Source organism: Phalaenopsis equestris, unplaced genomic scaffold (genome assembly GCF_001263595.1).
Source record: "Phalaenopsis equestris unplaced genomic scaffold, ASM126359v1 Scaffold000025, whole genome shotgun sequence".
In the NCBI taxonomy this organism is placed as follows: domain Eukaryota; kingdom Viridiplantae; phylum Streptophyta; class Magnoliopsida; order Asparagales; family Orchidaceae; genus Phalaenopsis; species Phalaenopsis equestris.
Genome location: NW_018164467.1, coordinates 734,898 through 760,299, shown reverse-complemented (window position 1 = coordinate 760,299; position 25,402 = coordinate 734,898). Strand labels below are relative to the sequence as shown.

General features: G+C 34.3%; 1 protein-coding gene across 1 annotated transcript; it reads left to right on the top strand.

The window, feature by feature from the left end:
• Positions 1–290: 290 nt before the first annotated feature.
• On the top strand, positions 291–24,701 carry LOC110018596. Its single transcript, XM_020715952.1, has 5 exons — positions 291–510; positions 16,969–17,119; positions 17,442–17,508; positions 17,605–17,839; positions 24,190–24,701. The coding sequence occupies exons 1-5, from the start codon at positions 437–439 to the stop codon at positions 24,398–24,400; spliced, it is 738 nt and encodes a 245-aa protein (XP_020571611.1). The 5' UTR covers positions 291–436; the 3' UTR covers positions 24,401–24,701.
• The last annotated feature ends 701 nt before the right edge of the window (positions 24,702–25,402 follow it).

Here is a 25,402-nt window from a genome sequence, read left to right as displayed (position 1 = left end):
ACGATATTGAACGGGACAATGACATACATGCCACCTAATTTTTATTTATTTATACATCTAACACTTAAAATTTATTATTTATATTTATATCATCTAAATATTTCATGTCATTTCAAGAATAAGATTATACCTCTTTTCATGTTGGAGATGTAAATAAATAAGAATTGACCGGTATGTTGTAAATCTGTCGTTGTATATCCATCTGTTAAATTTTGATGAACCGACACGTGTCACTGATAACCGCTTATTTCGGTCACCCGTGTCTGGTTTTCCGCCCTGCTCTTTGAAAGGAAAGAATCGTGAGGTTGATCGTAAAGCGGAGTTTGGGAGGGAACGAGTAAAGCCAGGGCTCTCGGAAGCTTGGGGTTAGGGTTTTTAAGGAGGAATAGGGCTAGATTATTCTAGCTTTGCTGGATGATATTTGGTGGAGATATTAATGGTTTACACAAGGAAATCGTTCAAGGATTCGCTCAAAGTCCTTGAAGCTGATATACAGCACGCAAACACACTGTAAGTTAAAGGCTATTGATACATTCCTCTCTAATTCTTCTCTTTTCTTCTCCATCTGCTACTTGGACATGGCTGCCTTTTGTTTTCTGGTTAGATTTCGCAGAACGCGTCCCTAATTAACCGATTGAAAGTTAAATTTCTTTCTTTCTTTCTTTTTTTTTATCTTATCATGCTACTTCTTTTAATAGTCTCATGGTGGTTTATGATCATGAAACTTTTAGGATTTATTATTGTTGCTTGAATTCTTAGAAGAAATTTGGGAGACGGGGTATCTGTTCTCATTCACGTTATGTTTTTGGCCTGTGATTTTTACGGTTGAATAGGTTTTATTAATTCGTCTGAGATTTCCTCTCAAACTCCAGTTTTTTGTCTTTGTTTTAGTTGCCCGTTGCAACTTTTTTTTTTATTAATCTGTTGATGTCTAAAGTTTATGATTCTTAGTTTACGAAGTGAGCTAGGGTTGCTGTCAAGCCCAACCAATTGTCCAGAAAATACTGCAACATTCTGGCAGGATGTGACTTTTGAACATAAAGATTTCATAGCATTATTCATTTTCATAATATGACAGAAATTTTCGATATAGAAATGAGAAGTAGATCGGATAATATAATCAAAGATATTGATTTCACAACTGAATATAAGCTAAACCCTCAATCTTAAGTATACATGGTAAAGTTAATACTAGACTATATAGAGGCCCACAAGAGCAATTTATAAAAAAAGATTTACGGAAAGAAGCACCATTATGTATCTATCAAATTCGACAGTCACACAACCAAGGTCGTGATATCAACACAAAATTGTTTCAAAAAGCTTCAATCGACAACATTTGCTAACTAGACCCACATAATTTGTTTAAAAAAAAAAACAATCAATGGAGGGAGCGTGGTAGTGAGGAAGGGAGGGAGGGAGTTAATTGTAGCTATGCCACCTTGTATTGAGCCAAACACAGCAATCCTTGCTCTTGAGGCAGCATAAAGTAGGCCATCTGCACTAATTAATTATTTCAACCTCATTTAGGCATCTTATGGAACATATAACCCTTCAATCAATTCTATGGTAGAGATTCACTAGCAACTTATCAATAGTAATCATAGTTCAACATCCTCAACATTATGCCCTTAAAAATTGATGAAAAAAGGCTAAGAATTTTAAAAGGTTCCCATAACATGAGTTATGAATGGTTATGAATGGCCAAAAGGTTGCCCCATAACATGAGTTATGAATGGCCAAAAGGTTGCTTTTTTTTTTTTGCTAATTATTTCATAGCAACCATGTAGTCATTGAAATTAGTTTGCAAAATATACATAGCATCTAATACACATGATTTAAGCTACTAAGTAGTGAACCAAGTCCGGATTACCTAACTCAAACAATTGAAGAAATGCTCAAGTTGTCAGATTTAAATGTGGATAGCTTAGAATCTGCAAAGCGTGCTATTTATTTATGCAAATCAATTTCTTAAAATTCTGTATTCATTGTTATGAACATCTTCTTTAACAATCTAAGTTACCCTAAAATTAAGGAGTTACATAATTAAGCATGATACCATAAAGTCACTTAAAAAGACTGCCATAAATTAGGTTTTAATATGAAAAATGCATTAATGGATTTTGTATGTAGTTAAAATATGTACCCAATTTGATTAAAAAATTAATATGTTAACTATCCTAGGGAGTTTATTATTAATGACCAAATTCCTAAACATTCATCATGGCCATCTTAGTCTTATCATTACTATCTAGACTATATGAATCATCTTCTTTAATTCTCTCCTTCCAAGCTCTGTGAAGGTGGTAATTTGTTCAATTCATTTATCATAACTACTATTAGAATACTTGTCTTCTATTATACTTTCGTATTAATTCTTTCAGCATGCCTACTTGGTGTATCTTTTATCATTTGTATATGTCCAGACCTTTTCATCTATGGTTTGCTACATTTTCACAATCATCAAGTTCTCCTTTTGCTTAATGTGGATTTTCATTTACTTTATAATAAACTTCCATCCTTTAGAGTTAACTATATTGGAAGCTAGATATTTATTTAGATAGGGTAGTTCGGCAGTAAATTTGTGCAAAAAGCTACATAATAAAATAAATGGAGGGATTCTTTAATTGAAAGGTTTGTCAAAGGGGCAGGTTGGTCATATTAGTTTCTTGGTTGTTTTATGACTAATGAAATACTATTTTCTTAGCAAGAAAATTACTAGGATAATCTTTGAATAAGATTATGTTACCTTGCAGGATCTTTTCTTCTAAACATTGATTCATATTATATAAAATTTTATCTTGTTTTTCAATTACATATAAAACCTATTCTATTGCTTTACATATGGAGGATTATGGAAGAGTTTAATTTTAACCCCTTACTCACTTAATTTTTGTGCACTCTCTTCCCAAAACGCTAACTTCCTCTCTAAAATCTAGACTTCCTCCTAATCAAGATGGGTTCTTACTATAGATGTTTCCCACTGTTGTACTTTGAGGCATGGCATAGTTCTGCTAGGCATTGAAGCAAGGAGAAATAGACTTGGCATGACGGCATTGTAACCTCTACTAAAAGCTATAATTTGATTTCTTAAAATTCTCAACAAATTGTCTCTTCTCTTTCAAATAAAATCATGAAGCGGATTGATGACTTCTCAATCCTACTCTAAATCTAATAAAACCTAGAATCAACATGGTTTATACTTTCTACGCTCTCCATTCTTCCATTAAAATGTCTTTTGGCTACCCAATTTCTTAAAAAATCCCAAAAATCAACTTGATTGGGCCTAAATTAAACTCCAGTTTTTATCATTAAAACCATTCTTCTTTTTATAAGAACCAACCTAATTTCTCTTAAATCTAATAGTTACATCAGGACATTTTCTCTTAGTAGATACTTCTCTCTTTTATACTTCGAGGTAGGACATAATCCTATTAGGAATTGAGGCAAGTAGGCACAAAGTTTACATGATTCCATTCTAACCTCTTCTAGAAGCCTGCTTTTGAATTCTTAGAATCTTTAACAAACTTCGTCTTTTCTTCTTCAAATAAAATTCTAACATGGACTGATGATTCTTCTATTCTACTCACTTAAAATCCATTAACATCTTTTAGAGTCAACATGGTTTATGTCATTATATGAGCTTCAAATCCTTCATTGAAACATCGATTGCTAAATATGGTTACCCAATTTCTTCTAAAAAAGTTATAGAATCGACTACCTCGATCAACCCTAAATTGAGCTTCAGTTTCTAGTATTAAAATCCTAGTTCTTCCTACGGAAACCAACTTAGTTTATCTTAAATCCAATTTTACCCTTTTCAAATTTGGGCCATGCTCTTTCTCTTGCTAAAATAATTATTTATCCCTTTATTTTATTTTTCTATTTGTATACATGTTCAGTCTGAAATGCTTGTTTTTGTATGCTCAATGTTGTTCTTGTTGCCTTTTATAGTTTAACATATGGATTTATATATCAATAAATATTTCTTTTTCAGTTATAATATAACATAATCAAATTTTTTTTTGTCTCAATATTATTATTATCTTTTTAGTTGTGATACCCTTGAATTGTTTCCCTGTAACAACTGAGCTTCACTTATAGAAGTAATGTTCACATCTTTTTAACTAGTGGTTACAAAACAGATACAACGCATTAGAACACATGAAAAGAAGGAATATTTTACATTTCTAACTATATTAATTGATAAACATCTATTTATTCAACCATTAAGCTAATTGTTGTAAATATCTTATTTTGCGATTGATGTATTTTTTTGAGTACAAGTAACCATAAGTCAATAATTAACTTATGTTGAAATATTAACTCATTCCAAATTTCATGGGGAAAAGAATGATAGTAGTAGGTAATTATCATCCATCATCGGTGAGATCTCCATTATGCATGCTTGTCATTATGGCATTTTGGTCATTAAAGAAGAAACCAAGTCGAAAGAAAATGAAGGCACGAATGGAGGATAAATTCAACGACCATGCTGATGTTGAACAATTCAAGATTTGGCTTTCTAATTTAACTGATTGATACCATTCTTGGACTCCTAGTAGGTGTTTAGAAAGCTTAGGAGGGTTAGGGGTGTTGTAAGATGGGTAACGGGAGTCAGAGGAAGGATGTCGATTGAATTCCAGCTTGACTGACGGCAGGGCAGCAGTCTTGAACACTGGAAATTGCGGTTTCCTGCTGCTGAACGTCCCCTTTCTTCTGTTGAACAGCAGTAGCAGCGACGAAGGATTGGTGCTCGGCTGAAACAGTGGATAGACGGTGTTTGGGAAGGTATGGTTGGTGAGGTCTGCTGTTGGATAGCAGAACGGAAGATTTTGGCGGTCGTTTGGTTGAAAAACTGCGGGTTGGATGGTGAACATTGAGAGACAGGTGGCGAGGAGGTTCTGCTACTTGTTCGTGAGCAAGTTACAAGCATGCCATTTGCTAAAGGAATGCCACAACACTCTAGAGAGCAGAATCAAAGAAAACTTCTCCAAAATAGATAAACTCAACAACAACAACAATAACAACAAGCCTTTATCCTACTAAGTGGGTTCTTTTTTCTTCATTGCGTCCTATTGAATGTCATATTTTCATTTAATTCTAATAAATTAAGATTATTTTTTATACAATATGCCAAAATTTTTCTAGGTCTACCTCTACATTTCTTAACATAAGTCGAATACAAAACATCTATCCTCCTAACCGGATCATCAGATGGTCGACGTTCAATGTGACCAAATCATCTAAGACTCCTCTCTTTAATTTTGTTCATCACAAGAGCTACACCAACCCTATCACGAATATATTCATTTCACATTTTGTCTCTAAGTGTAAAGCCACTTATCCACCTAAGCATTCTCATCTCAACAACACTTAATTTTGTGCTTCTCTTTTAAAAGCCAACATTCTATGCCATAGAGCATTGTAAGTCTCATCACCATCTTATAAAATTTTCCTTTCAGTCTATGCGGTACTTTTCTATCACACAATAGGCTCGAAGCATTCCTCCACTTCAACCAACCAACTTTAATTCTTCTAATAACATCCCCATCTATATCACCATTACTTTGAAGGATAGATCCAGGATATCTAAAGTGTTCACACTTTTTAATAATTTGATCCCCATAATTACAAATCTGCCACTAGGGCTACTACTATTAAAATTATACTCTATGTATTCAGTTTTAATTCTACTCAAACGTTGGCCTTTAGACTCCAATGCAGACATCCATAGTTTAAGTTTTTCTCGAGCTCCTTCTCTAGTCTTATCCAAAATACATATCCAATACGATAAATATGAGTCTCATAATGGTAAATACTTAATTAGAAAATAGGAAATCAGGAATGAGACATGAAAGGAAATTTTTAGAAATTATTTAGTTTTCGTTTCTTTAATTTTTTATTTGTTGTATTTACTAGCTTATGACTTTTCTTTTATCATGGAGTAGTTTTTAGGGAGAGATTTGACTATTATATTTTTTCTATTTTAGAACCATTGTGTCATAGATTTATACTCCTTTCAATAGCAATAATATTATCCAGCTCAATTCCCAAAACCTACATGGTATGAGAGCCACAAATCTTACCTAAGATGCTGAAACACTACCCTAGCTGCCAGAACCTCCCTACAAACCTTCCCCTGTAGTTTTTTAGCCGTTGGATTCCGTCTCTGCAGTCTCTCCCCTACAAGTTTCCGCTACTGGTACCCTTTTTTGCAGGCTCTTTTGCCACTGGTTGCTCCCCTGCTAGCTGTCCTGCCACTGTGCCTCCCTCCTTTCGGCCAGATCACCTTCCAGGATCACAAGAACTTCGTCCTGCAGCCAGATCTCTCCATTGCAGGCCCTCCCACCACTATACCTCTCTCGTGCCGGCTAGAATCTTTTCCTGCAGACCCTGGTTTGTTGTAAATTGCATAAGGACCACCTAAGTCTACGTCTCAGCACCCAAACCTCACCTTTGGCTTCGTCGAAGTAATGGCGGATTCTTCCACCACCAAGCTTTCATTTGACGTTGTCCTTGAGTTCACCAGAGGATCAACACCCACCTCAATCCCTCCGCAGACTGGAGGACATGACAATCCCATGAATTTTTTGATTACCACTCACAAATTCAACGATTGGAATTTCCTCTAATGGTTTCAAGCTGTTTTGTTGTTTGTCAAAGGTCAGGGTAAATTTGATGACCTCACAGATACGTTTCGTGAACCTTCAAAGACTGACCAAGCATATACAACATAGGAAGTGGAGAACTTCATGATTATGTCATTACTGATTAATTCCATGGAGATCTTGATTGGTCATTGTTTCGTTTGCCAATGCCCTCTAAACTATTGTTTGAGATTCCTAATCGGACGTAGAAATTATGGACAACTCTATCAAGCTTCTAATAAGATCTGCGAGTCATAATAAGGATCGAAGATAGTGACGCTGTACTACAACGACTTGATTGTCTTGTAGATAGAATGTGACATCTACTATGATTACACGTAGGATCTATCGCAAATCTTTCCCTTTTCCAAAAAAATTCTAGAAAAGGATCATGTGCTCCAATTTTTGGAGGGCCTGAACAACGATTTCAATGAAGTCCGCAGTCATATACTTGACCCAGGTAGCATTCATTGAGGTCCGTCGCAAAGAAAGCTGGAGACTTGTCATGCTCGACAACTCCACTAATTTAGCCGAGGCGTTAGCCTTAGTCTCAAATAGTGCACAATCTGTCACGCTGTCGCACACCAATCGTGGTGCTCCACACTTTGCATGTGATTTTTGTCTTAAACCCTACTATACTCATGACAAGTGTTGGAAGCTCCACTGAAAGCCGATAAATAAATATTTAACCAAATCTACAACTGCTAAAGGTCCCGCTACGACCTCAGAATAGATACCAGTTTAGTTGGCCCCCACTTGGACCATTCTCGAATCATCGTTCTCCATCAAGAGTCAGATAAAACACTTAATTAAACTATTTGGATCTAGTCAACTCTCCTCCAGATCGTCGACCTCTTATGTTCATCAAGATAACATCCCTATGACACTCACTCTTTTTGCTTCTTCTGTTATGTGGATTATTGATTCATGTGTCATGGACCACATGGTCGGGTGCTCTCAATTCTTCTTAAAATATTCTTTGTGCTCTGAGCTACATGGTCGGGTGCTCTCAATTCTTCTTAAAATATTCTTTGTGCTCTGAGCTAGACACTGTTAAAATTGTTGATAGTTTTTGTAATTCTATTGCGTGTAGTCGGGCTCAACTTCTTCCAAGAAAATAGCATTGATGATCTCATACTTTTAGTTTTTCTCCTTCTACTACTTGTTCAACTATGCTTTTACATTCTCACTTGGGTCATCCTACTTTTCACTATTTAAAACTATTGTACCCTTTGAGGTTTATTGATAAAAAATCATCTATTTTAAATGTGAAATTTGTCATTTAGCTAAAATAATCATGTACCATATCCAACCTGCCATTACCCATTTCTCTCCTTTTCGCTGATTAATAGTGATTTGTGGAGAGCCTCTTAAACTACAAGCTTCACTAATAATGGTTCTTTAATTATTGAGCTAACTTGGATGACTTGGATTTATATATTAAAGGACAAAATTGAAGCTGCAGTCACCTTAAAATAATTTTCAATCTTTCATTTTTACCCAACTCGAAACCTCCATTCATGTCCATTGGATCGACAACGGTCGTGAATACTTTAATTCTATTTTTGGAGAATTCTTGGTGAGCAAGGGCATCGTCAATCATAGCTCCGATACCTCAACAAAATGAGGTAGCCGAGTTAAAAAACTGACACCTTCTCGAAGTTACTACTTCCATTATATTTCAAACTAATGTCTCTAAATATTTTTGGAATGACACCGTCCTCATCGTCGCTTATCTCATTAACAGATTTTTCACAGAAATCCACAACTTTCGGACCTCGTTATCTGTCTTGATGTCGTGTGTTTCTACCAATCCGTTCTTTTCCATATTAGATCCCAAAATATTTGAGTACACGACCTTGTTCGGAATACAACCCAGACTCAGAACAAACTTGATCCCCGCTCAATTAAAGGTGTTTTCCTCAGCTATTTAACCACTCAAAAAGGCTATTAGTGTTTTGATTCTACCACCAATAAAATCTATGTGAGTGTCAATCTCTTTTTTTTTTAAATATTCTCTACTTCCCTAACATTACCTCTAGTGAGGGGGAGCTAGATTTTTTGGACATTGTTTATTTTCTAATTCTATTGAATATTGTACCTCTCCTACAACAATTGTATCCAACTGGTTTTGCCATCAACCAGACCAACATCACCTCCATCCACTCTTAGTGTTTATACTCGACATACCAAATCCTCAGTTGAGACTCGTCTCAATGCCCATACACTTCAACCCACTGCCCCGCTGCAGATCGTGTAATCTGCTCCAGCCGACGTCCCCGAAACAATGCGTTCTCAACCTATGGGGATCACTTGTGCTCTGAATGAGGAGTTGAATTCCCCCATTATGGTACGCAAATAGGCATGCACTCTTTATCATATGACCAAATACATCACATTCCACTGCTTATCTCGAACCTTCAAGCATTTGCTACTTCCTCGACGGATCGTTGTGTCTCATTCTCTATTGAGGCAGCATTGATTGACTCGTCTTGGAAGACTGCATCCATGGATGAGATGAATGTCCTTCAGCGTAACCATATTTGGTTTGTTGTTGATGTTCCTTGAGGAAAGAAAGTAGTGGGTCGCAGGTGGATTTTAAGCACCAAATTTAACTCTGATGGATTCTTTAAATGCAACAAGGCACGGTTGGTTGCCAAAAACTATTCACAAACATATGGAGTTGATTATGAAGAGATGCTTGTTGTAGTAGCTAAAACTAAGTATCATTTGGACTTTGTTATCCCTAGCTGTAAATCTGGATTGATCCTTCAACTGCATGTCAAGAATGTTTTCCTTAACCGCGATCTCGCAGAAGAGGGGTATATATCTCTCCCACTGGGCTTTAACAACCTCTTTCCGTGGACAAGTGTGTCGATTGAGGAAGTCTATTATAGATTGAAACAATCTCCTCGAGCCTGGTTCGACAAGTTTATACAAGTTGTTGTAGGTCATGGTTTCTCTCAGGTCCAATTTGATCACACGATGTTCTTCCGTCACTCATCCGATGATTATGTTGCTTTTCTTGTCATCCATGTCAATGACATCGTACTCACATGTAATGATCTGCAAACCTTGGAATCTCTCAAAAGCATCCTGACCACTTGTTTTGAGATGGACTTAGGGTTTCTCCTGTATTTTCTAGTTATGGAAGTAGCACGGTCCGATCGGTGCATTAGCCTTTCCCAGTGCAAATATATGACAAATTTATTGATTGAGAGAAAGCTACTTCTTCGCAAATCAATAGCTGTTTTAATGGATCCTAATATCGTTCTGGTGAAAAAGATACATTACCAACGCCTAGTGGGGAAACTTATTTACCTAGCCCATACGTGCTCAAACAGTTGTCACATCATTGGTATTATCAATCAATTCATGCATGATCCCTATAAGCACCATCTCACTGTTGTTCTTCAGATCATCCATTAATTAAAAGACACACTAGGCTCATGTTTGTTGTTCTCTCGTTACGCCTCTTGCTCTATTGTAGTTTAGACGGATGTTGATTAGGCCGGGTCCATCCATGATCGACGATTTACCTTGGGTTATTACTCCTTTGTATGGGAAAACTTTAGCACATGGAAAAGTAAAAGTAAAAAAAAAAAATATCCATGGTTGCCCGTTGTCGGCCGTTTTTTTTTAACTTTTTTTTTTAATTTTATGATTTGAAAAAGTGATGATTTTATGATTTTAAAAATAATTTAAATTTGAATATAACCCTTTTGATTTTTAAAAGTAACATTTTAATTTTAAAGTAGATGACGTGAGACCAAACGGGTCTCACATTTTAAATAGTTTAGATGATTGAATACAATATTATAAATAATACACTTATCCCGAAGAATAAATATGTCACTTGTAATAGAGATTCAATTACCTAGACTAAAAAATTCATCCATATTGGTCTGCGAAATATTTTATAAAAAGGCCAACAAGTTCCCTTACCTAACATAAAAAATTAGATAGAGTTTATTTTATCTGGGTTCCAGGTTCCCTATAGAGGCAAACCCCTATAGTTAATTACATCTTAAATGACCGAAATCACTTAAAAAAACTCTCAATTAAGATCATGTGATTTTGCCTTCAAGATTTCAAAATTTAGGTTTCAAGATTGGACATGGGAAAATCAAATGGGAGGGGCTCAAATAGGAACAATTATTTAATGAATCCAAAGGGAAGAAAAGTAGGTGATATCACAAATTTGGGAAAAACCCCGGTGAACTCCTAACTATCCTATTGTTTGGCTTTTTGTCTTTGAAATGATGTAATTTGATATTTTAATCCTGCAAATTATTTATGATTTAGGACTTATGTTTACACAATATCGGATTGTGCAAATAGCCTAAAAAGATAGGAGAATTTACACCGTACAGCACGGTAAACTCGGAATCCTAAAGTGTTAGAACTTATAATTGTTCAATAGAGTTGTGCAAAAAGCCTAAAGGGTGATCTTATGAGTTGTTATTTAAACTAAGGAAAGTGTATAGTGTTATGAAATTGTTTTGCTATTGCAAATTCATCTTGAAGTGGTTTCTCGCCGTGTTGCCCACGATATTCGCTCCAAGCTCCTCGTAGTAGCACCTCCTAGTTCAATTTTAGTTTTGAAAATACACCTAACCACTAGGTTATCCTAAACTAAAGCATAGTGTGTATCAAAATAACTAAACATGCAGTATAAAAGAAAAGAATATAACTAAACATGCAGTATAAAAGAAAAGAATAGTATAGTGTACAGTAGAAAGAAAAGACAGTATAGCATGCTGATAAAATAGTATAACAGACTTTGAGAACAATATAACATGTTGGAAAAATAAAATGCTGTAATATAAATTAAACCTGTAAACCTGAGAGGTACATTGCTCCTTTAAGTTTTATCGCCTCGAAGATACAAATCTTATCTTTATTTTTTTTTTACCTTTGCCCCCTCATATTTCCCTTAAGATTATTAATCATTTCTGAATATAATTAAATCGAAAATTCTCATTTTTAACTTGACCGTTAAAAATAAAATAAAATAAACGCAAAGGAGACCAATCCATTTTTAAAACAAAGTTGAATCAATAAAGCTTAAAAAGAAATCATGAATGTATCGGTCTAAAAAAAAACGTTTAAATTCGTAAAAGGTAAAAAGATGATCTCCAAAAATCAACACTTATAATATTCAAATTGATATATGAAAGCCTCAACATGTAAATCAAACTTTAATGAATAAAACTTAAAAAATGCAATTTGAATTTCATTAAATCAAGCCTCAAGGTCCTTGAATCAATCTTAGAAAGATATCATTTTCTCACTTTTGATCAACGCATGACAATTTTATGAATTTTCAAACCTTTTTATAAATTTAATTTACATCAACCCAATATTCTCTCCAAATAAAATTGTACAAGCCCTTTTACATTTCATAAAAGAAGAGACTAATTAATGAGAGAAGTAATTCTCTAGCCTTCTAGAAAAACATACCAATGTCAAAAATAATTTAATCCCATCCTTCATAAAAAATTTATAATGAGATATAAATCCAACATGGTGAAAATAGAGAAATAGTTTTAGCCTTTATCCAGCTCCAAAAAGCCAAAATCGAGCCTCAACAAGTGAGAAAACACGTAGCAACAATAGGGAATGAACATAGAGCCTCAAATCAATATCCCACCTATCATGCATTTCAAATTTTCGCAAATAGGCCAACTAATTTTCTCAGACTTTTGCAAGAATAACACCCATATGTTTCAGGTTTTGTAAATAAGTCCCACAAATATTTCAGATTTTTGCAAATAGGCCCACCAATGTTCTCAGATTTTTGCAAGAATAACACCCATATTTTTCAGGTTTTGCAAATAAGCCCCACAAATATTTCAGATTTTTGCAAATAGGCCAACTAATGTTCTCAGATTTTTGCAAAGATAACACACATATGTTTCATGTTTTGCAAATAAGCCTCGCAAATATTTTAGATTTTTGCAAATATAACACGTAAATGTTTCAGATTTTGCAAATAAGCCCACAAATATTTCAGATTTTTGCAAATAGGCCAACTAATGTTCTCAGATTTTTGCAAAGATAACACACATATGTTTCATGTTTTGCAAATAAGCCTCGCAAATATTTTAGATTTTTGCAAATATAACACGTAAATGTTTCAGATTTTGCAAATAAGCCCACAAATATTTCAGATTTTTGCAAATATAACACCCAAATGTTTCAGGTTTTGCAAATAAGCCCGTCAAATATTTCAGATTTTTGCAAATATAACAACCAAATGTTTCAGGTTTTGCAAATAAGCCCGCAAATATTTCAGATTTTTGCAAATATAACACTCAAATGTTTCAGGTTTTGTAAATAAGCCCCGCAAATATTTCAGATTTTGCGAATAGACCACCCAATGTTCTCAGATTAATGGTTCCACAGTAGCAACCTTCCATACTCCTTTTGGAAATAAATAAAACAAGTGTAAAAAAAATAAACTTAACCGGCTATCAATAGATAGAATCGAGAAATTTTAGAGATTATGCATTGGTTTGAACTGCAGCAAAGGGAACATTATTCAACTTATATGATAATGGGAAAGAGGCAATTCTAATAAGCTTGGATGAATAAATTAGGAAAAGTTTTGAGAAAATATTTTTTTTTTTGCCTTAGCAGTCAAGTAATATATGCCATAGCAAGAGATGTGCACCAAAGCTATGGCTAAATAGTGTAATGGAATTCAGGGAGTTGAAAGTTCCACGAAAGGATAAGGCTACCAGTTAACACCATAGGCATGCAGGATTCTCTGAAAAATCAGATATGAGCAGCTCCAAAAAATAAAATGTGTCGTTCCAAACCAAGGAAAAGGCAGGTGATTCACAGCAGTGTCAGTAAGAACAAACACAACAGTCGTAGAATGCATGCAGATTGTTACAAAATTAAACCTGAAATGCTCAAACATGATTGGTACGAGCAGAAGTTAGAAGACCACATCTGTTAAACTCATAGCTCCGACACCTATCTGATAGATGATTTGCCTTACATAGTCCCAAATAGCATATTTAAACATTAAATGTAATGATCATACCTCAGTTTATCCCCTCAAAATGCTCACTGGACCAAGGTCTTTTTATGAAAACCTAGAGTAACTTCAAGACAAAGATCAGAGAAAATCAGGCAACACCTCCACTTTCTCAGAATTTCGGCCCCCTAGACTTTCCACAGTAAAGAAGAAGTAAAACAGCCTTTCGAAGAGCAAAGAAAAAAAATGCAATCTCTTCAACAACACCCCAAAGCTACTCTCCTTTTTTTTTTCAGAAATTTTCAACAACCTTCAGGTCGCATAGGATGAAAAGAACACGCATAGGATGAAAAGAACAAGTGAAAAGAACAAGTAAGAATGGAATTAGAGTAGATTTTGGCAGCACCTCCCCACTCTCAAAAATTTCGGCCAGCCCTAGACCTTCCCAGTGGGATTTTTATAGCAAAGAAAGGAGAGAGGAGAAGCCACCTACCAGCCTCCTTGGTAAGCAAATCAGTAAAAGGGGAGGATGAGAAGGATTTAAGGCAAGAAGAAATGCAGCCTAGGGTAGAGGAAGGGTCGGCTAGGTGGAGTTTCACCGTTGGGAAGCTGCTCGGTCGAGTAGAGATCGAGGAGGCCACGTGCGCGAATGGACCGCGTGTGAGGGAAGAGGAAGGTGAGCCACCTCATGCGCGAATGACAGAGGAGACGATGAATCAGGCTTCGGGAAAGAGAGGGGTGAGCCACGGGTTGCGCCTGTTAGGGCTTGCGATCGAACCAGTATACGCGTTTGAGTGCTGCGACGGGAGACTCGTGCGGTGAAATAGGGTTTAGGGTTTTAATAATACTATAGGTGATAAAGATATAAAATAGTTTAATATTTCTTAAAAATAAAATTCAATTCGTACTTTTCAACCGTGCATCAAAACATAACGAAAATGGATGTCTATTTTAGGTAATTCTGGTGTTCTGGACGTGCTGACACGGTCTGTTTTATCATAGGAGGTCATTTTGACGAATTCATCGGATTTGCTGATGAATTCATCGATTTGCGTGTCAATTTTCTCGTGTAAAAAATATGACAATATGGGTGTCTTTTCTTACTAAAATTGATGTCCAAGACGTGTTAGCGCAGTCCAATTTGTCGTCGGCGGTCATCCGGAGAAGTTCGCATTTTCACCTGTCCTTCAGGCTCAATTGAAGTCCGACCTCGTGTAATTTTGTGAATTTTGTGTATTTGGTGTGTGTATGTGACTAAAAAGGTCGTGAGAAGGTTTTCCTAAAGCTCGGAGTCCTATTGGGAACTTTTCCCTTGAGTCTTCACAAAATAGCCCATAACAGCCCATAACCGCTCGTTTATAAGCGTTTATAAGACGATGGTCTTCTGCCATAAATGTTAGACATCAAAGAAAAAAAAAAGAATTGGTTATAATTTCTAAAAGGATGGGTCTCAATTCTAGTTTTCTGAGATGGTCAATAGGAACTCCTAGAGCTAGATCCTAAGACCTTAAGAAAAAAGAAATGACCTCAAAAATGAGGTCAACACCCGTAGCAGTGTTGGAGCTGAATTTCGTTCTATGTTCCTAAGGGTATGTGAAGCCCTTTGGTTGTGTATCATGCTCCACAAGTTATGTATGCCGGTTTTCGTTCCTATGTAATTATTTTGTGACAATAAAGTTGCCATTAACATTGCCCATAATCCTGTCCAACATGATCGTACCAAGCATGTGGAGATTAACCGTCATTTTATCAAGGGGTAGCTTGATTCAGGGAAAATTTGTGTTCTTTTGGTCCCATCCACAGTTTGACTCTTAGATATTATCCTAAAGAATCTTTCTTGGTTGTTGTTTGGCGATTTTAAATCCAAGTTGAACATAATTGACATCTATGCTTCAACTTGAGGGGAGTGTTAGAAATTATTTATTTTTTTGTTATTATTTCCTATTTGTTGTATTTCCTAATTTATTACTTTTTTTTTTTCATGAAGTGCTTATTAGGGAGAGATTTGGGTATTATATTTTTCCTATTTTAGAACCATTCTGTCTCCACTTAGGATCTTTTGAGGGAGGATTGGCAGTTTGCCCCTTTTATACCTGATTCTAGAAGAAAATCTCCATATACTGCTTGCAGCTTTTATTTGAACTAGATGTTGTAATGTCAGTGTGTCAGAAGCTGTATGTGGCCTCATTTCTTTCATCCGTTTGCAGTTTTGCCCATCGTTGTGAAAGTGCTCGCATGATTTTTAACTGGCGGAGGATTACATTTGTTAGACAATGGATTTTTAATTTTGATTTGATGATGAAATTTTAGCTATGTTGAGCTAGGATTGGTGGTGTCTTCGCTTGCCTTTGCTGTTATGCTGATTAGGTAGGTGGCTAAAGCACCCAGACACCCGAGAATTTTCTTTCCTTTCATAGGGAACATATTTTATTGAATGGGTGTTAAAAGCAATTGAATAGCATATTAATATCCTATGTTTCTCAAAATTTTTTTTTGTTATTTTTATATGTTTTTGTGCTGGTAAAGCATGGCACTCTTGGGGACCGATTTGGACTATTTCTATTTTTTTTTTTTTTACTTTATTTTATTTATGTTTTGTTTGAGATAAAACATGTTTGATATGATTGCTTTTTAAAATACTCAAAACTTCTAAAATTTATTTTAATGTTTTTAATAATATTTTTATTTCTTTTAAAGAAAAATAAAATAAAAAAAACATGTAAACTGTATTCTTGGTGTGCTTTGGGCCGATATAAAATGAGAGAATCTTTTCTTTTACCTTACTCTCGTTATTATATGTTTCCTACGTCAGCAAATATGATGCTATTTAGCCCAAGTTTTTTCAACTTTTTGATTTACTGGAAATCTGTTTAATGTAGATCAAATTTTCTGCAGTTTGTGTGTCAGTTGTGATTTTTTTTAGATTTCTTCTTTCTGATTTTTTTTTTATTGCCTGATTACATAAATGTTCTGCTTGTGAGCTTCTTGTATATGAGATTCATGCACATGCCTCTTCTAAGCCTATTTCTATTCTTGATGGCATTCAATCATCAATTTCTACAGTCATATAAGATGACTTGTCCTTGGTTTTTGCACGTTCAAAGGTTTGTTGCAAGTTCAAAGGTTTGTTGCAAATTACATCTCTAGATTCTCTTTTGGTATTTTTAAAAAAATTTTAAGTTATCATTTTGTTCGTGGCGTGTTGACTGTACTACTGTTGCCTGAAGTTTGTACGCCTTTCATTGAAGTCAAAGTAAAATATAAGAAGAGATTATTTTTTGCATCTTGCAAATGCTTTATAGAAGTCTAATATTTTTTCGTGATGTGTAGGGCATCTGAATTTCCAAGAGATTATGATGGTGCCTGCCTTCAAATGCGTATGTCATACAGTTCAGCTGCTCACTTATTTCTGTTTCTAGTTCAGTGGACAGACTGTAGCCTTGCTGGGGCTCTTGGTCTGCTGCGGATTTTGATTTATAAGGTTATTTTCCTGGGCCATTCACATACATACCACCCAATTCCTATGTATTTACATATTAACAATTAAACTTCATTTTTTACATTTATACCATTCAAATCTCTGATATTACATAAAAAATGCCACCATTTTAGTTTTTAAAATGTGAAATACACCTTTCATGCATAAGTAAGGTGGCATGCATATAAAAATTGAAGCTCAGGTGTCAAATGTAAATACATAAGAAATAAGTGGTATATATGTAAATCTTTCTATTTTCTTTCATGGAGATTTGGCTGCCTCCTTATTTGCAAAATTAATCTGATTGACAAGTCCCGTTCTGCAGGTTTACATTGATGGAACAACAACAATGTCAACACATGAAAGGAAAGCAAGCATCAAGGAGTTCTACGGTACCGTGGGTTTTGTTGTATTAGCATACATTGACCAATACTCCTTGTCCATTCCAGTCCAGTCTTATTAGTATTTTTCTTGTGCTTTTATTGCAGCTGTGATTTTCCCATCTTTGATGCAACTACATAAAGGAATTACTGATATGGAGGATAAAAAGCAAAAAGCATTGTGTCTGGAAAGGTTTAGGAGAAGAGATGATGATGATAAAAGGCAGTTCTCGGAGTTTGATGCTGAAAGAGAAGAGGAATGTGGGATCTGCATGGAATTGAATAGCAAGATAGTGTTGCCCAACTGCTGCCATTGCATGTGCATGAAGTGCTACCGTGATTGGTATGGTACATCCAATTTTTTATTGTCAAATTTTGTGTTACATACGGTTTCTTTGAAAATTTCATTGCAAGTAGTTATATTTTTCCATAAGATCACGGTTTTCATATGAGTAAAAAGTGTTGTTGCTATACATGTATAACTTAATGGGCCAAGCATAAAGTCCTATCAAGTAGCTCAGTTTCAGTGGTAACAAAATATGATGTTCGGTTTCTAAGTTTGTGGCTGGTTCTGGAAGAGCCAATTTTTTGGATAAACTCATTAATATAGTTAGGTTTATTTAAGTCCTCCTGACCAATTAACAGATAAACCACCCTTGGCATTTCTGCATTGTATATATTTTTTAATTTTGTTTACCTATAAGGAATCCCATCTATACCCGCTGAGAAAGCTTTGTTCTTAGGTAGCTTTGATCATATTCCAGACAAATATTCAGTCTTCATGGCTCATATAGTTCTATTATGTACTTCTTTTTTTTAAATTGATTTTTTTCTTTTCTTTTCATACCTTGTTACGCAATTCTCCAATCCATTTCTATTTTTCTCCTCCACTTGAGTTTTCTAGAGAAGTGGCTACCATTACGAAATGTCTAAATAATGATATGTTCTCTGAAAACTCTGAATGAGGTTAAAAAAAAACTCTTTTTTCTTGCATATTGGGGATTATCTTGAAAGGGCTCTACTAAGCCTATTTCATCCTTTAGTCTTAACTTCCAATTTCATATGCTGGAGGGTCCCTTGGACTAGATTTTGTTTTTTTGCTCTTATAAAAACTAAATTTTGGATATAAATCAAATGGAAGCTAATTATTGGTATAAAGGAAAACATCCATTGGCATTTATGAGTTATTGTGTAACAGTTGATTCAATTGGTTTTTGGGATAGATGTTGTTCAACTTTGAGAATTGTGCTGCTTTCGATAGGCTATTTCTGTGGTGGATTGAAATGAGGTGGAATGATTAAGAATGGATAAGTTTCAATAAGAAAAAGCACTTTATAGCTATTCTGATCCACGTGGCCGATTGGATGCGCTTACAGTAGAGATGGGTCTTAGTCCCATTGTACCCTCAATTTGTCTTTAGTAGATGAGCAAATTTTTTTTATTTTGTACAGTGGGCTATAAAGCATATAAATGCAAATAATACTTTTGTTTCTCTTCTTCTAGCTTCATCAATCACCGAAATAGAAGAGGATTATGATAAAGGGTTGGAAAAAAATTAGGGATAATTACATGCATAGCACCCGAAACATTGTTATTCACAAAATCTAACACTCAGGTGGCATTTTTGAACTACCGAACTGATATATTTACGTGTGCCACAATCAAACTATTGAGAATTTGTTGAAAACAAAAAATATGGGTTTGGGTTTTATCATGAATTTTGATATTTGAGTGAGAGTTTGAAAAATGGATGAAAGAGGGTGCTAGATTTGTAAATAACAATGTTTCAAAGGCTGTGCTTGTAAAAAGTCCAAAAAAATTAATATGTATGAATGCTAATATTTAGTTGAAAAATCTTATTTCATAAAGTAGATTTCTAATTAATTTATTTTGTTTTTCATTCTTTTATTTTATTTTATTTCATTTGTCTCATCATATAATTATAATTTAATAGAATTATTATTTTTTTGAGGAATTCATCTAATGTCCTTGAGTTTGCCTTCATTTATTTTTTATAATTTTGAATTATTTATAGTACTTTTTGCCTGATTAATTTTCAGGAAGTAGCCATGAGTGATATCAAATATACCATTATATTTCTCCTCACATGCACGCAATAAGTCTCATTTTTGTTTGCCTAAATTTGATTCTCATTTGTTTCCCAACTTCTGAACAACTGGTATCAAAATGGGTGATTCAGCTGAAACCGTTTAGTTATGTAGTTTGGCATCATTAAATCTATGATTTAAAGAAAGAAGCTATTCATGTAAAATGAAAATTTAATCCACACCATATTGTTCTTATTATGGGATATGCTGATAACATAGATCCAAAAACAAAATTTATTGTGTTTATTATTATGCAAGTTAGGAATCTTAATGTATAATTCATCGAGATTTGGAGTATGAGATAGAGCAAGTAAACTAGGAAAGTATTAGGTGCTTGGAATCAAAGTCAAATTTGATTTCAATCTCAAGTTTGGATTTGTTTTCTAGAATTTGAGTGTGCTCAGTTGCTAGCATTAGCTTTTTTTTGGCTTCAGGTTTAGATTGTTTTAAATTCAAGCGGAGATTTGGTTGTAATACTAACTTGTAATGAGAAATCTTCTTCTAATTTTACATTAAAAATAAGCTTATTCTCTTTTTTATGATCAGTCTTTTTTCCTTAAGGATTTAAAAGATTAAGTATAGGTGGCATCTTTGGGGAATTTTATATTTGTGGTTTTAGTTTGACTAGATTGAGATAATGAATAATGGCTTCACTAACATTATCATAAAGTGGATTATTTATGCATTTTGTAAGAGAGCCTTGACTTCTTACTCTGTTGATAATACTGTGAACAACTGTTTATGGAAGCTTCTAGATGTTCATTATCATATATGGAAATATAATAATTTATACTCTTATAATGATGTATATGGTAATGATCAACATTTATTCTTGAAGTTTTTCTGACTAGGTGGTGGTGTTCTGATCAAAGGGATGAGGGTTTCATGCGGTATGAACAGAAATACTTGAGTTTTTGTGGACCAAGTTAGTTCAGATGTGTTCATGGAGACATTTGTAGTTGGGGATGGAGTGGATTACTAGGGCAAAAGGATTTGAAAGTGTGGAGATGCAGGTGAGCTCGAGCAATCGACCCAATATGTGAATCTTGTATGTGTTGTACTGTTTTGGAAGATGTGGTCTTGTATATGATGTGGATAACAAGAAACATGATCGATTGGGTTTATGATACTAATTGATATAAGATGCATGAAGAAGCTTAAAGAAAAGGCAAATGGTTGTTAAAAAGAGGGACCCTTGCGAAAAGAGAGGAAGTTGAAGGTAGAAGTGGATCCATTAGCTAGGTTTGAGATACCAAATTCATTCAATACTATATCATCTTCTTATTGTTCTACAACACACTTTATATAGAATACGGCATTTAATATTCATTAAAATCAACTATCTTTTTGCACATTTAACCTTAGAACCATATTTAAAACGTGGATAAAATTTCAATGAATACATGGCTAAAAACCAATTATTAAAATTTATTTGACTGATGAACTTACTTCACATTCACTTTTCGATGCCCATTAGAAATTTTGATCAGGCATACCTCATCAAAACTTTGCATAAAAGGAAGCTAGATTGAGGAAAAAAGAAGGGAAGAAATGAGACGGGTGAAAAAAACAGTAGTATTATTTGAAAAAGCAAAAACAAAGGATAAATCTATCATTGTCAACTCAAGGACTTGAGAAATACTCTTATGGTTTATGAAATAGTTTATTAATCAAATAAAAACCTATCGTAGCATTAAAATTTTCAATCTATTGCTGAGAATCGTCTCAAATTTGTGGTGGCTGTTCAAGGAATTGCGCTGGACCTGTAGGATTGCATAGGATCCAATTTTATTGAGTTGGAGTAGGTGGAGAAACAAATTGCCTGTTGTGGGATTTAAGTTAGATCTATTTATTTCAAGTAGTTCCTAGTTAATGGCTGTCTGTGGAATCCCGAGCCATGTAAATCAGAGTAATTTTTCTTGGGCTGCGAAGCAATGTGATTGATCCAATCTTCTATAGACAACGGTCCTTGGTGTCTCATCTTAAAGAAGTAGTTGTGTCCAGGCTTTTTGATTTAATTTTGATCTCCTTACTCTTATACTTCTGTGTCTTTATTTCGAGAAATCTGAGTCCTTTATTTACAGTGAGATTGTTTATATTTGTATTTGGGAAAAGTCTTAATTCTTTTAAATGTGGCTTTTTCTTCTTTTATGGTTATAGATTTATTTTTAGAATTAGATGGGGGCATCTAAAAGATGCAAATAAAATAATATTTATGAGTAAACTTCATATTTTAAGATTTGAAATATTCATGAAGAAACAAATTTTATGTGGGATAAAGTAACAAGCACTGTTAAACAAGTGGCAAAAGATGTACTTAGAGAATCAAAAGAAAAAGTTTGTATAAATAAAAATAGTTGGTGTTGGAATAATAATATGCAAGAAAAGATGAAATATAAGTTGTATTATAAAAATTATTTTAATCGTAAAAGCTTAGAGAACTAGAAAAAATATAAAATGGTTGTATCGATTCTAAGAGAACAATTTGTTAGGCTAAAATTTTCGTTTTTAGTGATTTTAATGATAGATTAGATATTGAGGAGGTGAAAAATATATGTATAAATTAGTCAAACAAAGAGAAAAGTAAATATTTAACTCAAGTAAAGTGTATTAAAGATGAAAAATTAAAAAGCGATTTTCTTCAAGGAAGATATCAACATAGGTGGGTGAGTAATTTTGATAAAATTTTCAATGAATTTTCTGAAAATATAATCGACCTTATTGATCTTAATATCGTTAATAATAATAAAATATTTTATTTTTACGGCCACATTAGTAAAAAGGAAGTTGAGTATGCTTTAGATAGTGAAAAATCAATAGTACCTGATAGAGAAAAATCAATAGTACCTGATGATATTCCAATTGAAGTGTGAAAATATTTAGGAGGTTTAGAAGTTTCATGGCTTACTAAACTCTTTAATATTATTTAAAAAACTAAAAAGGTTGCTGAAGAATGAAGTGTTTTTTTTATTCCCATTTTTATTTATAAAGGGGATGCACAATAGTGTGCAAATTATAGAGGAATTAAGTTATGTCATATTTTATAATTATGGGAGAGGGTAATTGAACATAATCAATTTGGATTTATGTCGGACATGTATACTATGAAAGTTATACATTTATTAAGAGATTTGATGGAGAAGTACAAAGAGAATAAGGAGGATATACTTATGATTTTTATTGATTTAGAAAAAGCTTATGATAAGGTTCGAAGAGAAGTCCTTTGGAGAGATCTAAAGAAAAAATGTGTTATAAGTGTTGATATGATTTATATTCAAGTCATTAAAGATATGTATACTAAAGGTGCTACTTGTGTTTGAACAGGAGGATTGACAAAGTATTTTGGATTACATGAGGGATCAGCTTTAAGCTCATATCTTTTTGCTTTAGTTATGGATGCTCTTACGAGACATTTACAGGAGGGTGTACCTTGGTGTATCCTTTTCACTGATGATATTCTTCTTGTGGATATGACTAGAGAATGAGTTAGGAAAAAACTTGAATTATGGAGGTTTATATTGAAGTTTAAAGGCCTTCGTTTGAGTAGATCTAAAATTGAATGCGTGGTATGTAATTTTAGTACTAGTTGCTCTAGTGTTAGAGTTGTAATTATGGGTGATCAAATCATTAAAAGGTGTGAATGTTTTAGATATCTATGGTATATTGTTCAAAGTGATTGGTGATATAGATGGCGATGTTATTAGTAGAATTCAAGTTGTTTGGTTGAAATGGAGGAATGCATCAGGCCTATTGTGTGATGGAAAGTATGGCTTAGACTGAAAGGAAAATTATATGAGGTGGTGATGTGACTTGCAATACTCTATGGTATATATTGTTGGTCTGTAAAAGAGAAGCATAAAACAAAGTTAAGTGTTGTTGAGATGAGAATGCTTAGGTGGATGGGTGGCTTGACACTTGGTGCAATTTGAAATGATTATATCCGTGATAGGATTGGTGTAGCTCCAGTGACAGATAAGATTAGAGAGACTCGTCTTAGATGGCTTGTTCACTTTAAATGTCGACCATCTGATGGTCCTGTTAGGAGTGTAGATATTTTATATTCGATTTATATTGACAAAGGCATAAGGAGACCTAAAAAATTATTGTATAAAAAATGATCTTAATCTATTAGAATTAAATGAAAATATGGCACTCAATGGGATGCAATAAAGAAAAATGTTTCATGTAGCCCACTTAGTGGGACAAAGACTTGTTGTATGGTTGTTGTGTTGGACAAAGGCTTGTTGTTGTGTGATTGTTGTTTTGTTTTATCCTAATCATGTAAATTTTATTGCCTTCTTCGATATTTGATCTTTTTGGTATCATTTTATGGGTTCATCATATTTGCTCTTAGTTAGTTCTTCTACATTTTTAAGAAAGGCCAAATGTTTTTCCTAACATTTATTATTTCATTTTACATGCACTACTTAACATGAAAGCAAATGCATCTTTAATTTTTGTTGTTGTAATATATCTGAAGATTAGAAGCCAAATACTATCAAGTTTTTACTCTGAAACAATATAGCCTTCAATGAGAAAGCATGGGCATTCCATTACCATATAAAGAACATATTAACCTCCACAGGCATTCGAGATCTCAATCATGTCCTTTCTGCCGTGATAGTCTTAAGAGAGTGAACTCGGACGACTTATGGATCTTCACTGACAGCAGAGACATCGTTGACATTTCAACTCTGTCCAGAGAGAATCTACGACGCCTCTTCTTGTACATAGACAAGCTCCCTCTCATCATTCCGGACACCGACTTTGATTCCTATGATTCTCATGTCAAATGAGCACATTTGGGTTCCCCACTTAACCTCGAATATAAGCTCCCTCCTCTACCTTCAATACTTAGCCGCTAGAGGCAGCTACTACTCTCTGGCTGATTGAGCTTAAAGCAAAGTTCTCCTCAAAGATTTGTGGCTTTCAAACATTGGGAAAAACTATTATCTGCATGCGTTGGGCTCTTGTAAATTTTATTGTATAGTGCTAAGTTTCTGTGGAAGCCAATTAGTTAGCTGTGTGTATAGGGTACTCATGTATCAACTAAGTATGGGAATTTAATGGGTTCTTATAAGATATGTGTTTGGGTTATTACTTCTCTTTCTTTCTTTTTCTTTTTTTTTTCTTTTTCTTTGAGAATGGGTTAATACTTGTTACTGTACGTGTCGGGGTCATGCAAAAATGTGTGGAATAAGCTGTGTGTATATGTGAGAGCTGAATCAGTCGGCATTAGCAAAGCTTGAGAAGGAAGCAATGGAGTTATATGTCAGAGTTTGGTAAAGGAAGTTGAGATGCTTTTTAAGGGGATTTTTGGTTCAGTGTAAATTAAATGCAGAATTAAAAAAAAATGGTTTGAAAACATATGAATTTGATGTAAAATAAATCTGTGAAAGGTCGGCTGCAACAAGCAGTTGCTGCTGGTGGATGGTGACGGTGGTCAATGGCGGGCGGGGATTTCTTCTTTCCGTAGTGGTTGCTAGTAGAACTGCTTGGTAATATGATAAATTTGTGATTATTGATTGATTGGTTGCAGTGGAAATTGAAACAATCTTTTGTAACTGTGAAGCAACCCAAAATGCTCAGCATTCACTCTGTAAAAGCCTTGTTGTCTCTCAGATGTTTGAAAATCTACTGATTTGGTACGATACAAATTGCATGAAAATTTCTCTGTCTTAGCATTTACAAGTCTGATCCTTATCCGAAAAATTAAAAACCTTGGTTTTAAGCAAATGAAATCGACCAATTGATTAAAGTGCCTTTTGGTTTGATGAAACAACAATAACAACAACTAC

Coding starts and splice junctions, on each gene's coding strand:
- LOC110018596 (XM_020715952.1), top strand. CDS start 437: ATGGTTTACACAAGGAAATCGTTCAAGGATTCGCTCAAAGTCCTTGAA. Junction 511..16,968: donor ATACAGCACGCAAACACACT/GTAAGTTAAAGG, acceptor CGTGATGTGTAG/GGCATCTGAATTTCCAAGAG. Junction 17,509..17,604: donor AAGCATCAAGGAGTTCTACG/GTACCGTGGGTT, acceptor CTTTTATTGCAG/CTGTGATTTTCCCATCTTTG.